The sequence below is a fragment of the Lissotriton helveticus genome, chromosome 3_1 (assembly GCF_964261635.1).
Source record: "Lissotriton helveticus chromosome 3_1, aLisHel1.1, whole genome shotgun sequence".
Taxonomy (NCBI): Eukaryota; Metazoa; Chordata; class Amphibia; order Caudata; family Salamandridae; genus Lissotriton; species Lissotriton helveticus.
Genome location: NC_136061.1, coordinates 166,271,841 through 166,286,765, shown reverse-complemented (window position 1 = coordinate 166,286,765; position 14,925 = coordinate 166,271,841). Strand labels below are relative to the sequence as shown.

The 14,925-nt window shown below is 44.8% G+C and overlaps 1 protein-coding gene across 1 annotated transcript in view; it reads left to right on the top strand.

Annotated features, from left to right (window-relative positions):
• Positions 1–14,925, top strand: part of LOC144822228 (eosinophil peroxidase-like) — an 85,003-nt gene that overhangs the window by 38,578 nt on the left and 31,500 nt on the right. Inside the window, exons 9-10 of the mRNA XM_078679477.1 lie at positions 7,087–7,247; positions 9,026–9,284. Coding sequence (XP_078535603.1) covers positions 7,087–7,247; positions 9,026–9,284 — 420 coding nt within the window. The remainder of the gene's footprint in view (positions 1–7,086; positions 7,248–9,025; positions 9,285–14,925) is intronic.

Here is a 14,925-nt window from a genome sequence, read left to right as displayed (position 1 = left end):
TTCCCGCTGTCTCTGCCCAGCGAGGCCGAATCCTTCCGTTATCTGCTCACCGCTTCCCGAGGTGGATATGGCGTCGACTGCAGGTGTCTTCCATTTCTCAGACCTCTCCGTCTTTGAGTCCTGGGCTGCCCCCACTGGGATCCGCCATCGGGAGGCGTTGTAACCACCACATGCGTCTCAACGGCTGTTCTCCGAGGCACAGGACGTTCCTCTAACCACTGCCATGCATCCTCCGGGTCCGTGAAAAAGTGTGTCTTTTCCTTGTGGTTTACTTTGAGTTTCGCCAGGAAGAGCAGCATATATTGAAGATGGAGTTCTCGCAGCTTGGCCTTCACCGGGTCGAACGAGCGCCTCTGTTTTTGTACCTCTTGACTGTAGTCCGGGAATATCATTATTTGTGTATTCTCAAGCCGTATTTCCACAAGCTTCCTAGCCTCTCTCAGAAGCAAGTCTCGGTCAGCAAAGTTCAAGAATCTTGCGATGACTGGGCGCGGTCTTGCCCCCACCCGTGGTTTTGCCAGCAGCACGCGGTGGGCTCTTTCAATCAGGAAGCAAGTAGAGAATTGCGTCGTCGGGAAGGTTGTTTTTATCCATGAGTATAGGAACACCGCCATGTCGTCCTTTTCAAGTCCTTCCCTGAAGCCCACAAATCGTAGGTTGTTTTGCCGGGCCCTATTCTCAGCATCGTCCACCTTCCATTGCTATTGGCGGTGGGACGCTTGCAGCTCCGCCATGTCCTTGAGGGTAGAGAGGGAGTCCTCGGTTTCACATACTCTGTTTTCCACCGTGGTCACCCTTTCGGTCAGATTGCGAAAGTCTTGTCGGATCAACGTGACTTCCGAGCCCACTTCCCCGATTTTAACTTCCAGTGCTGCGCGGGACGCCTGTATATCTTCTCTTGATGCTTGTATGGCTTCCAGTAGGCGCTCCGTGTCCGAGCGTGTGCCTGGGAGGGCCGTCCCCGCAGGGGTGTAGGTCGCGGCATAGCAGTCCATTGTTTCTTGGCGCGGCGTTTTGGGGGCCGGGTCTTTCTTCCCCATCCTGATTGCCCCTGCCGGATTTGCGTGTGCGGCCGCTCCATGTGCTCACCTGCAGCGTCAGCTCATACGTATGGCCAGCTGCGCGACCAGCGCTATGTCTGCAGTCCCACGGTGGCTCCTGTGGCGATGGCCGCTAGTCGGGTATTTCAGCGTGTCCCTGTAGAGTCTCCACGTGGGTCGCCTTCGAGTCTGGGGACAGTCCCTTTCTTGGTCCTGCAGTAGGCGGTCCGTGTGCTATAGGTCTCAGTGTCCCCGTCTACTCTCCTCCTGCCCTTTAGGTTGTTCTTCCAATACCGGCCAGATGGGCTCTCCGACGTCGGAGTTCCGTTTCTTTTGCTGCCTGTTAGCGGTGCTTCTCCTGCCGAGGCCCACCTCGCCTGTGGGTATTCGGGGCTCCCCTAAGCAAGCTGCGTCTGCGGCGTGCAGGCCGGGGTCTTGGACGCTTACCATGTCTCCAGCGGCTTTGTATTGGAGAGTGTTCAGGCCCAGTCTCTGGTTCCCGGGCGGCCTCAGCTCCGCGTTATTTCTGCATTGTTCAGTCCCAATGGGTGGGCCTTTTGTCCCCACTCAGGCGCCTCTCTGGAACCGCGTCCGGCGTGGCCGCAGGGCGTCTGGTCGGGACAAGGATGCCGTGTCTATACTTCGGGGCCTTATCTCTAAGCCCCGATTGCCGCCTTCAAGGTTTCTCCGTATTGTACCCCCGGGGCACTCCGTCGGGGCGCCTGTCGGCCGTCCCCCGATGTGGTGTCCTCCCGGCCGCAGGCACTTTCTTGGTCCCCGTCAGCCTTTGTGCAACCGTGCCCAGCCGCTCACCGTTATCGCTGCACCGGATAGCTTTTGGGTGTCCGAGGCCGGCCGCACGCTCCGGCTGTTCCCAAGCCGCGTAGTACCCCCGGGGCGCAGCCCAGGTCTCCGTATCCGCTCGTGGTTCTCGGGCGGCTGTCTCGGCTCCCCCGCTTCGTCTCGGGGGCTCCGCCTCTCTACTGCTGCTGGATGTTGTGGCCAAGCTCGTACCTCGCAGTCCTCGGTATGGTGTAATCCGGGCCTGGAGCTTCCTTTACGAACTAACTTCTTGCCGCCATCTTTGGCCCGGCGGGCGCACCAGAGCCGGGTTCAGGGCAGCCGTACTCCCGGTATCTTTGATTATGGCCACCGATGACTGTCTCTAGATGGTGTCTGGACCTTCCGCCATCCAATGGTCGAGGAATTGGGACTTGGATATGCACGTCGGATAATGGTCAGCTCTCCGGAGCTGCAGAGGTATGCGTCCTAACCGGCCATGCTGTTGGCCACGCCCCCTCTTTTTAATATTATTGAGCACAAGAAATGCAAGGTCTCCTTACCAACCCTTATTCCCATTACTCAGAGACATAAACTGTTCTGCCAGCTTCCATAAGCTTACCATATCATGGGGCCTCCATGTGGTGATCAATGTAAAATCAGTCCTGTATCTTCTTAGTTATTTCATTCCTCCAGGCTATTTGTCTTTATTTATTTCTTTACTATTTTTAGATTGTCCAAAAGTTCAACTGATGTTAGAGTGAGAGAAAAATAGAGGAGGCATAAATGTGAAATGAAGGGAAATAAACAGGAGTGATGTGTGAGAATGCAAAAACAAAATGAGCTTTGGGAAACAGCCAACGTTTAGGAAAACCTTTGACTTTCTATTGATATGAGAACAAACTGATGAATGAATACACTTACATATCATAAAGTACAAAAGTAAAAAAAAAACTTTTGGTACTGACGTTTTGAGTGTGGAGCCAACCATGTTGTTGCCAATAGTCAAATTTATTGTTGGCCAATTTGGTTTCCTGTCTTACTGTGGTTTCTTTATGAACTGCCCATGATAGACATGTGGGCCCTGGAGAGGACTTTAACCTGCACTCTTCGGTGATTGACAGCGACTGCGGAAATTTTATAATGTGTCTCATGTGTTTCTTTCTATCCAAACCTTGTAAACTGGATAGACAGAAATAGCTGGATCTTTGTGTTGGTGTTAACTGCCATAACTGGGATGCCATGAAACTAGCACCTATAGTAATGATGACCAGCTCAACCATTACACAAAATCAGTAAATCAGTACTGACCTACAGTGACCTAGTCAATCCGATCAGTTAATGACAGCAATTAATCTTACTACCCACCAAGAAGTCTGAGGCTCTGCGGCTCTCAAACAAGACAGGTGGGGACCACATGGAAAACTAAGGACCAGGTACTATGATGCAGAGCTCTTTAGCAACAATAAGGATGTTCACTTTCGCATGTTAGGCAATAACAACTTGCTTTCCAACCCAAGCCATACTAGCTCAGACATAAACCATACCCAGTGGGTCTAATATAGCTTTAATCTCCCAGAGGGCGATTTAATAAGTAATAGTTAGTTGTGCAATGGCAAGCATATCCTATCTGTCAATACTGTCAAGATGCCTCATTAGGAGCTGACTGTGTGCTCCTTTAATATACCTGTGATTCTTGAACTGTATGCAACCTCGGCATCAGATTCAAATGCCAACTTTATAAGAAATTGGGGTATTAGTTGAGGCCGGTGAGTACCCACCTCAAATAATTACCACAATTCTTGTCAAGGTGAACCCTTAAAGTCACTAAACTAACCTGAGCTCAGCCTCCTGGTAGCTATGGAACAGAGCAGACAGGCCTAAGTTAGAGGCAATGTGTAAATTATGTGTGCAGTATTCAAACAGTAATTAAGTTTAAAAACAACACTAAAAAATCCCAAACTAATTTAGAAAAAGAGTGAATTTAATAATTAAAATGACACCGAATTGCCCAGACTTAATAAATAGAACCAGAGTTATTATTTTTTTAATTCAGAATTTTAAATTAGTACTAAAAACAGTTATATGCCAACTGCAGTCATCCGGTTGCACATGACCGGGTCATGGGTAAGCTTTAAGGTTGAAAGTGATGGAGCACGGATGAGATACAAGGACCGAGTTTGTCCCAGTCAAAAAGTTACCTTCGCACATAGAAACTTTTATGGACCAAAACGGCTTCAGCAGGGCAAGTCAGCAGGCTGTGGCCGAAGCTGTGCTCAACATCAACGGGAAGCCGAAGTCCATAGATTTTGGGAAAACTTTGACTAAGGAGGAAAAGTGAAGAGTGGGAAAAGTTCAGGTTTTTCATTCAAATAGCTCTTGAGGTCGATTGGATACTGGTGGCAGCTTGGATCAGTGACTCTTTTTGCCTTTGAACATACAATCATTTCTAGAGTTGGGATTTCCTCAGTGGGAAAAAGCTGCAGGCTGTAGTTGCAGAGGATTGGACATCAGCCAATGCTGGTCGACAGCGGTACCACTGAATTGCTGCTGCGGACGAGAACACATCAGGACTGCAGCAAACTCCTCCCGATGCACCCACTGTGGATCAGCTTGGTAGGTTGTTTCCAGTGCCACGCTGGTTCTCAGGGCAAAAGGATAGCAAAACGTTTCTTAGTCCAAGGCTTCAGCAAACCATAGAGTACTCTTTGACACCAGCCAAGTGCCCAGGACTACAAGGATAGCACTTGCTGATCAATACTCACTCCAGCAGAAGGGTCCAGGGTATGGTAATTTGGAACTGGTGAGCTGAAAATGCAGGAAAAGGCATCTAGAAGCTTGTGTATCCCTATAGCCCAAACAGGAGGCCAGCATTATGAACCTTGGAATCTGCTTCTTTGTTCTGGGTACATGAGATAGAGCAAGTTCAGCCTACAATGCTGCTCTATGGTCCCAGATGCAAGACCCAGTCCTCTTCTGTTCTTTCACAAACTCAGAGGTGATCTGGGGAGAGTACTGTGGATGTCATATTTATGACTGGCACCAACCTGTGGTTGGGGCAACTCCTAGGCACTTCCTAAACAAAGGGGTAGTAGTTTCCAGGGGTGACCCTACCCAGTTTTGTTATAAGGAACAAAGGTCCCTAATCAGAAATAGACAAATGTACCACATAGGGAATATATATAATGCATAGGAGCTGTCCAATCAACTTTTAAAAGGTCATTTTATTAATTCATGAAATAAAAAATAATCTGTACGGTTAGTTACCCCCACAGGGGGGCACACTTATACAGGTATAAAAAACACACACACAGGCAAAAAAAAGTGACTGACAAAAAATACACAACTCTGTAAAACAGATCACTCCTTCTCTGTGTAGTGTGCAGATACAGCGAAGCCAAGGCAGGTCTTGAATTCACGATATGTCCAGGGCTGAATTTATTTATCGGGTATCGATCACGCTTACTGGTTCCAGTGATTCGTACTGGTTTTTTCACATTCACAGCAAATTACTTTCATATAGATTTCCACTCTACTGGAATTATCCCTGCAAGTCTATATTGGCCAATGTGACGCCCTAGCATACTGTCAATGTAAGATACATAAGATCTTTCCTACGGTTCTCATATTGATTTATTTTCTTGTCATATTGGTTTATGTATCCAGGCAAACAATGTATTGTCCTGGGGCTGATCCCTAGATTTGAGTGGTATGAAACGTTGTCGACCTAATCACTCTAACCAGCCTGATTATGAAGAATGAATTAATGGGTGGAGCAACGTTGTGTTTTATGGAGTTGTGACTTTAATTCTTTTGTCTGCATGTGTGTGTTTGATACCTTTGAAAGTTCACCCCATAAGGGTATCTACCGCTCCATATTTTTTTTTTATTTTATGTATTATTAAGTTGATGTTTTAAAAGTTGATTGGATGGTTTCTGGGCATTAATTATATTTTCCTTGCATTATATATTTTTTTTCTGTTTAGGGACCTTTGTTCACTATAACATAATACTACCCTTGGTCCTTACACTTGGTCCTTACATATCCTTTGGTTTTCATTTGTCTGCAAAACAACCTACCTACAACCTACCTATTTTTGTAGCACTTCCTTTCTGGTCTACTACAAACAATCCCACATTGCCCTTTCTCCCTAAATCCAACATGGCAGAACATTTCTTCCCCTGCTCAGAGCTACCTGTGCCAACCCAGAGGTGTGGCTATGGAAATGGCCAACTCTTCCCCTGTGGTTCTGAGGCAGCTCCCTCTCCTGCAGGGATTGGGACCAGCCTTACTGGAGGACCAATCCAGGGGGTTCTGGCCTAGGTGTGATCTACATCTACCTTAGATAGGGTAGGTCGACCTTTAAGTCCATCAAGTGCCTGTGCACATTTTCCAAGCTATCCTGTCAAGGAGTGGAGAATGCCTACCCAAACCCAAACCACCTTTCTTTGTAATGGGATAAATTCACGGCTCACTGCCATGCAGCCATCAGCAGCCAGGTGACAGTTGGGATACTTACAGAGAGGCCTTAGATGCTTAAGTATAACTATTTAAAAGAGTGTTTGGAATTGTTCTTTGCTGTTAGGAAACCAAAATCTGCATTAAAATGTGTAATAATGTATCCCAGTGTTTCTCTATGGAAGGAGCTAGCATTGCCACAATGAAAATAGCATTTAGGCTGTTTCACCTTAAGGACATGTGGGACAGTAAACTTTTATATGTCTTAATTTTAAATACCAATCATTATGTCTTTATGGGCACTAAGCCCTACCTTAGGGATGACTGATTAGTATTTCAAATGAAGGTTTAGACCTGTCCAAAGGGTATACATTTATAGGTCGAATTGGCAATTTTATAACTGTTTTGCCAGGGCTAGACCTGGTGTCGGGACTGCTGTAACACTGCAATGGGCAGCACAATAAGTGCTGCAGTACACTGGAGACATTTAACTTACAGGCTCTGGATACATTTTGGGGACCATATACTAGGGACTTAAAGGTAAGTAAAATATGCAAATTAGGGGTATGCCAATATCATCATGTTGAAAGAGGTAACACAGGCACTTTATTCCACTGGTTACCAGGGCAAAGTGCACAGAGTTCTGTAGCCAGAAAAAACAGCCTATGCAACATTCTGGGGGAATACCATGCAAAGGATGGGTATCCACATGTAGCCTTAGATGTGAAAATAATACTTTGCTCTGAATTATAGTTGTTAAATGACAGGACTGCTAATCTTGTGTGTAATGCTTTTCTTTACATCAAGGTGATCCCAGGACGAGTGAGCAACCAGGCCTCACAGCCTTCCATACACTTTTCATGCGAGAACACAACCGTGTGGCCAGGGAGCTGCGGAGGATAAACCCGCGATGGACAGGAGAAACGCTCTACCAGGAAGCCAGAAAAGTTGTAGGAGGCATTCTCCAGGTATTCCAAAAAGTACATTTATATGACTAAATTTGAAACCGTTAAATGTGTGTTGTTGAGACCAAAAACAATCACCTATGCAGAAGTAGCATCATTTGATGTGCCTGAAAGTAGAAGAAAACTTCTGATTGAAACCATGGCCTGACTATGCCTAATAATAGTGCATGGCAGTTTTATGCACCCACAATGCCAGTCCCCACAAGAGAAGGATTTTATGATACTTTGTATATTCCAGATACTGACCACAATGTTAGCTGCACCAGCTACAGTGTCAACCCCAGCAGATATATTTCACAGTACGATTTGACAAAATGTACTTCTGCAAGAGGTGTAAGGGAGAAGTATGGAAGTGTTTTATGTATTAACTGGTGCATTTGTAGTGTGGTATCCTGGATGAAGTTATTCATAATTGCACAAAAGCAGGACTGACCAACACGGAAAGCATGGTACATCCACCTTCAAAGCCTGTTGAAGTGTAGTTTTCTTGTTGGACAGTCCTATTTGTGACTGAGTCAAAGAGCAAATTAAATCCTTTCCAAGCGGGGTGGAAGCCTCCTCGTACAAACACAAGTGCAACAATGGGAAGAATCTAGTATTGAGTACATTGTACCGGGTAACAATGTTAGTGAAACAGTGCAGGGTAAACTCTACACACTGTGAAGCAGTCAGAGTACATTGTAACACAGAGTGATCTATTCCTGGTGAAACTATACTATAGTTTACAAGAGTGAGAGGGATCTACTACTGGTGATACTGTATGGACTGTCTAATTCTCAGAGTTATCTGCCTAACAGTGAGAGTGGTTCTGTGCTTTAGATACCATCCTGGATTGTGTAGCAGAGAAAAAGATCTTGTGCTCGTGATACTGTATTAAGTAACACTGAGAGGCATTATATGCTGTTGATACTGTACTGTGGAACAGCTGTTGATGCTGCACCCTATATTAGTGAAAGGTCCTGTGCTAGTTACACTATACAATGTAACAATGAGAGTGAACCTGTGCTGGTGATACTACACAGTGTAATAATGTTACTGACCCTATACTGGTGATACTACACTGTGTAACAATGAGAGTGAAACTGTGATAGTGAGAATATAGTGTATAACAATGAGAGTGAACCTGTGCTGGTGTTACAATACTGTGTAACAATGAGAGTGAACCTGTGCTGGTGATACTATACCGTGTAACAATGTTACTGAACCTATACTGGTGATACTACACTGTGTAACAATGAGAGTGAAACTGTGATAGTGAGAATATAGTGTATAACAATGAGAGTGAACCTGTGTTGGTAATACAATGCTGTGTAACAATGAGAGTGAACCTGTGATGGTGGAACAATACTGTGTACCAATGAGAGTAAGCCTGTGCTGGTGACACTATCCTGTGCAATAGGGAGAGTGATTCTGTGCTGGTGACACTATGCTGTGTAACATTGTGAGTGCACAAAGCATGCCAGACCACGAGACCACAAAAGTTGATTCTCAATTAGCTTGTCCTCATTGGACAGCAGCGGCTGTCAATAACCTAGGCACCCTGACTCTGGACCACAGGCCTAAAGGGTCCAGTTATAGCTACCCGAATGCATAAACTACCACAGCATCTTTCTATTTTTATGCAGACAAAGATCACCAGACCCATCTAGTCTTTCCATGTGTATATTTCTGCAACACTGTAGGCACAATATAGTCTCAGATTGGGTAAAAGCCTTGCATCTCCTATTGGCTGTTTGTTTTTATAAATTTAAAATACCCTTGTAATGTCTGTTTTCTTCCAGAAAATCACCTACAAAGATTACATCCCCCTTTTGATGGGCAATGAAGCAGCTGCACGAATTATTGGTACCTACCGGGGATACAACGACTCGGTGGACCCACGAGTGGCAAACGTGTTCTCCCTCGCCTACCGCTTTGCCCATGCCTCCATCCAGCCCACCATCTACCGCCTGGAGGATGGGTACCGCCCGCTGACTGGGGCAGCTTCTGAAGTTCCACTCCACATGACTTTCTTCAACAGCTGGAGGATCGTGAGGGAAGGTAAGATAGTACCCCATCCTTCTTGCCAAAACAGCACGTGCAACTCCTCCACATGCACAGCGTACTGCAAGGAGGTAAAGGACAGAGGGTTGCACAGAAAATCTACTTGAAGGCTGCCCATCATGTGTCCATGGAGAGTCATGAACAGACAGTGATGTGTTATTTTGCTGGGGCTACACCTATCAATTATAAGTCATTACCAACTTAGTAATGTTGACAAAATCGGTAGCGGAGGCACAGCACTGTGGAACTGAGGCTGCTAAAGAAAAACAGCCACATGGATAACATGTGTGATAAAGCATCTAGTAGGGTGGGAAGGCAACTCTTAGAGACTCATTTTACATGGACACTCCCTGTTACAATAGTCTTCAATGAGGGGTGACCATCTCTGAATATGATCTTACAAACACAATCAGCCAAATGTACAGGACAGTGGCAATGAAGGCTCTGTCCAATTGCCGTAAGGAGCTTAGCTGCTCAATTTAGAGCTCAGTTTACGGCACATCCACTTTCATCCCCACCACCGAGCCAGTCAAGCTAACTCTGTCAAAAATGGTCATAGTTCAGCGCCCTTTTTGACAGATCAGAATTACCACTAAGTGTTGCAGAGCCAGGATCATGAAGGATTGCTCTTTAAAAGGCTAGTGAACTATCATGAAAAGATAATTAAACTGTTAAAAACATTCATGGAAATTCACCTGAATGTTAGGGAGACAGCGAGTCTGGGCACTGACTACTTGCCTTACTTTTGTGGGGTACATTTCCAGAATCCATATCAAAATACAACCATCCTAGAAAGGTATTGATGTAAAGTCCACCAGTCATTTACTCCCAAAAATGCCTTATCCTGATAGAATGTCAAAATATTGGGTATTATGTTATGAATATCAATTACTAACATATTGTAACATTTCGTAAAGGTGAGCATATATATGGAAGAGTAGATTTACTATTTGTTTTTTAACTGAGTTTTTCATACTTAAAGAATACGTCAAAATCTAGGGGCCGATTAGGATCGCGGACGGACTTGAGTCCGTCCGCGACCCCTGAGGAGAGGGAACGTCCGCAGGGGCTGCGGCGTTCCCTCCGAGCAGATTAGGATGTGACCGCCAGGGTGGCGGTCACATCCTCTATCTTTAACATTGCGGCGGATGCAGCTTCAAGCTGCACCCGCCGCAAGGTTAAAAATACATGCATAGCATATGCATGCACAAAGTAGCAGGCATTGCGCAGTGCCTGCCACTTTGTGCATGCAAATGCAGGGGGGTACCATAGGTACCCCCCATGTGCACCCCCCACTCCCCTTTCACCCAGGGGGCCCGCAATGTGCCTCCGAAGTGAAAGTCCGTATGCTTTTCCACGGCGGAAAAACCGCCGCGGAAAAGCATGTATTCACCACCATCCTAATATGGCTGGGGGTGTCTGATAGACACCGCCAGCCATGTTAGAGCTTTTCTGCCGCGGTCGGAAGGCGACTGCGGCGGAAAAGCTGCGGACGAAATTCCAGACCCACCAGCCATCCTAATTTGGCGGTGGTTCTTTGGAGGCTCCGCAGCGGTTTTTCCGCATCCTCCGGGCCGGCGGTGGCTTCCGCCGGCCCGGAGGATGCGGAAAAACCGCAATCATAATCGGCCCCTTAGTCACAGCTCAACAGGTGATCTGCATTATAGAAGGTTTAGCAGACATTTCTTGCGTGCAACCAAGGGTTCAGTCAATACATCAGAGATGTTATGTAACTGCGTAACTCATAAGCACTCCCTATTATTTAGGATTCTCAACGTGTTGACTAACAACATTATTATTGCTAAGCGGACCCAAGTCTTCATGCAATTTTTTCAATGTTTCTAAGTTTTTTCCCACCAAGGGGTCTGTGCTTACTGCAATCATGCATATTTTTCTCACTAATGACTACTCACTAACATGCCTCTGACACTCTTCAAATCTCAGTCCCCCAGCCTGTTTCCGAAGGATCACTATTCACATTTTAGTAAAAATTAATCCTAGAGTCAATCGCGCAGAACTGCATATGCATCATTCTTGGTTGTGGGTGTGGGCGTAAGCCCAGAATGCAGTGTTTAAGTTCTAATTTAACTTGTTAACCATTAGTCCTCTAAAGAGCTGGACTACCCCATTCCAAAGTATCTATATCAGTTTTCATGTCCAAGTCATGTGGAGTAGGTCTGTGCGTTGGAATAGGTTCTATGCAGGTATCTAATGTGGGTGAGCCTGAACCATGGATTTCTGGATACTATACGAAAATAAACAAACACCCTAAACCACTGGCGGTTAGTATGTAGTCCCTGTCCCATTTAACCCTTATCTGTAGATCCTGATTTGGTCAGTTAGGATATACCACCCTGTAATGTGTGAAAAGGGGACAACCATCCAGTCTCAGTGTCAGTAAGGGCTTTAGGGTGCTAGATTCTGGTGATTATCTGGAAATCACCTCGAATCTGGTGGGTGTGGTTTTTGACAATCTTGAGTAGAAGTGGAAATGACCCAACTGCACCTCCTACAGTAGTCAAGCTTCTTCAAAAATGAATACCACTACACCGTTATACAAGTCCCCCTTCATATCACACTCACCTTTGGTCCTTTACACTGCCCTTACCGCCATGTAGAGCTTCAGAACTCTAGAGACCTCCATAATGGGACTAGGTTAGAACGCAGTGTTTTCTTAATTACTAATCAGGACAACCCGTCCAAAATGTTTGAAAAGAGTCTGACCACTAGATCTCCTGCCAATAGGGGAGTAAAACTGATATTTATGGGGTCTGTCTCTGTGATGTTTGTCTAATAACCTGCTTTGTCTTCCCTGTATTTCTGTTAGCGACTCGGGAAGTAGCTAAATGGGAAGCTAAACAATAACTGTCCATCACACTTGTTTAAGCTCTGACTCTCATATGGCAGGTTTAGGGTAGCCAGTTTGATTATGGGACACTTTCACAGCCAGAGCATAGAAGGAATAATACTATTCAGCTCTTGGAATATTTTCCTAGAGAACAGAGTAAAACTTCTTGAAATACACACGAGCAGGTAGATAGTACCACCATCTTCACCAAGGCCACCCTACTCAACAAAGATGGGGAATTATGACCAGAATGCCACCGAGTTTCGAGTCTCTGGATTTACTCAGCCCTTGTTTGCTTCAATGCAGCATTCCTGGTCTTGCGATAATGTGATGCCTAGGTATTTAAAAGAAGGGTTCTGCCACAGGAGACCCAGTTCATGGTAAACTAACCTTCTTCTGTGTGCCCTGTGCCCTGAGTACATAATTTAGTCTTATGCCAACTGGTATGCAAGCCAGTCGTGTTGCTGAATATATTAAGTATATGGAGCATTCAGAGATCCTTCACTGCTAGCTATTTGAAGAAAATCAATATATTGTCAACATATTGTGGATAATGTGTAGGGGGGTCTCTTACACAATCCTCCACTGCCCCACCTTACTTCCCCAACATACGCTAACAGTTCCATTACAGGTTCCAAACGAAAAGGTGATAAAAGACACCCTTGGTGTGTACCTTGCTCCAATGTCAACTCTCAAAGGCAATCCAGTCCATTTGGGCCAATGTTAGTGGTTTTGTATGTAGTAATTATATCCATTTGAAAACAGTGGGGATGAATTTGACTCCCCCAGTACCCAAAACAAAACACAAAGTCCCAACCCACTGTATCAAACACCTTCTCTACATCTAGAGAAGCTATGGAGTAGTCATTTTTAGACATGTGTAGAAAGCATTGTACATTTGCTAAATGATGTAAATGATGGCTAGTGGTTCAGCTGTGAATGAACCCTCACTGTTCCAGATGTAGCAGTTCTGCATTCACACCCCACATCTGCCTCCTAATGGTCCCACTCAGAATTTTTGTAATTATCGACAGAGGTATATGTGACCTATAATGCAATGGTCTTTCCAAGGCTTCAGGGCCATGACAGTGGAGGCTGCTCCTCTCCAGAGATTTGACACTTACCTCTAATAGTATGTCAAATAACAGCCTGATATACGACTGCTAAAACTCTACTGGGGGTCCATCTATACCCAGAGTCTACCTAGGTTTCATTCTCGCCAGTGTAGGCTTTAGCTAATGATGGAACATCAACTTTATTCCTCTTTGTATAATTTGGAACTCTCTATAATGATCAGGATTAGGACTGGTCACTTTTTGATTTCTCTTTGAACAACCAGTTAAACACCCTCCCAGACCTTCCACCCCATACACATTGTCATTTGGAATGTTATGTATGAAAACCTGGCCAGTTTTGTGAAAACTGGCCAGGTTTAGATTGCAGTTTAGATTGTCATCTTTGAGGTGTTCATGTAATTATAGCCTTTGTACTACTTCTTTCTCGAGGGTGGTCATCTTCCTCTTGGTATCTTTTATATCTACCTACAGATATTTGCTGACCCCATACATTTTCCTATACATGCTGTCCTCAGTAGTGCTTTCATTGTATTCTACTCTATTGCCCTGTTAGAGGCAGTTTTCCAATTGTAAAATATTCATCAAGTGTCTGAGCTGTGTCTTCATGAAAATTCACATCTTATATGGCCTCCATAGTTGACTTTCAGTTCGGCACTCTTGTGTTAACATTATACCAGGTGTACATGAGGCAATGTGGAGAATGGCAAACAACACTCTATACAGGTAATAGGAGTCAGAACAGTGATCTGCAATCAAAGACGTCACAAAGATATAAATAATTCTACTGTATAAACTGTACGCATGAGAGAAAGCATATCTTTTCTTGGGGGAAATGTTCCAACCACACATCTGCTAAATCCTGTCTGCCTATCACAGGGGTCTCCAACCTTTTCTGTACTGAGAGCTACTTCTGATCATGGAAAATCATTGTGAGCTTCTGAAGGCTAAAAAACTCCTGCATTGATACCAGGCACCCCCAAGCCTAGCTTCATAGACTTTAAGCCTAATGCCTCTAGAGTCAGATACTGTGGGTTGAACAAACTACTCTGACTAGGGATCCTACAACAGGGTTGCCATGTGTGTCAGTGGGAGTGTGGTCTTTGGGGATGTATTAACATGTGCGTATGAGTTGAATATATTTATGTGTATGGGTGGCTGACAGCCTGTGTCGTATGTACTTACAGCACAGGACATACCTTTTTGCCATGTGTGGCACTGTTATTAGTATCACACAAACATATATTTTTTTAATAGGAGACATTTAAAGTGCAGAAATATGTTCTGCAAAATATTTCATAATATGGAAAAAATGTATGCATTTTAAATCTGTCTCATTAAAAAAATGGCCGTTCTTTTCAGTTACACCTATGGCACGGTATCTACTGGCCAATGGGAGCAAATGGCTTGCTGTTGTAAGTGCAACAGTTTGAAATGGGGGGACATTAAAATGAAGGGTTAACTTAATCATTAAGGGAAGGTTTCATTTTAGTTTTATCCAATATAAAAGCATTCAGAAACATCACTTTGTTCACAGCTCCAATACTGAGATCACAAGGAATTTTAACAGTTAAATACCTCAGTGCTTAAGTTGTTCACCTCTGTGCCCCAGCCCCAGCCATAAATCTGACTGCCCACTGCTATCTAAAGCCGGATGATAATAATATCAAATAAACACAGCCTTCCCTTAGCTTTAAAAGGAAAATGTGACATTGTG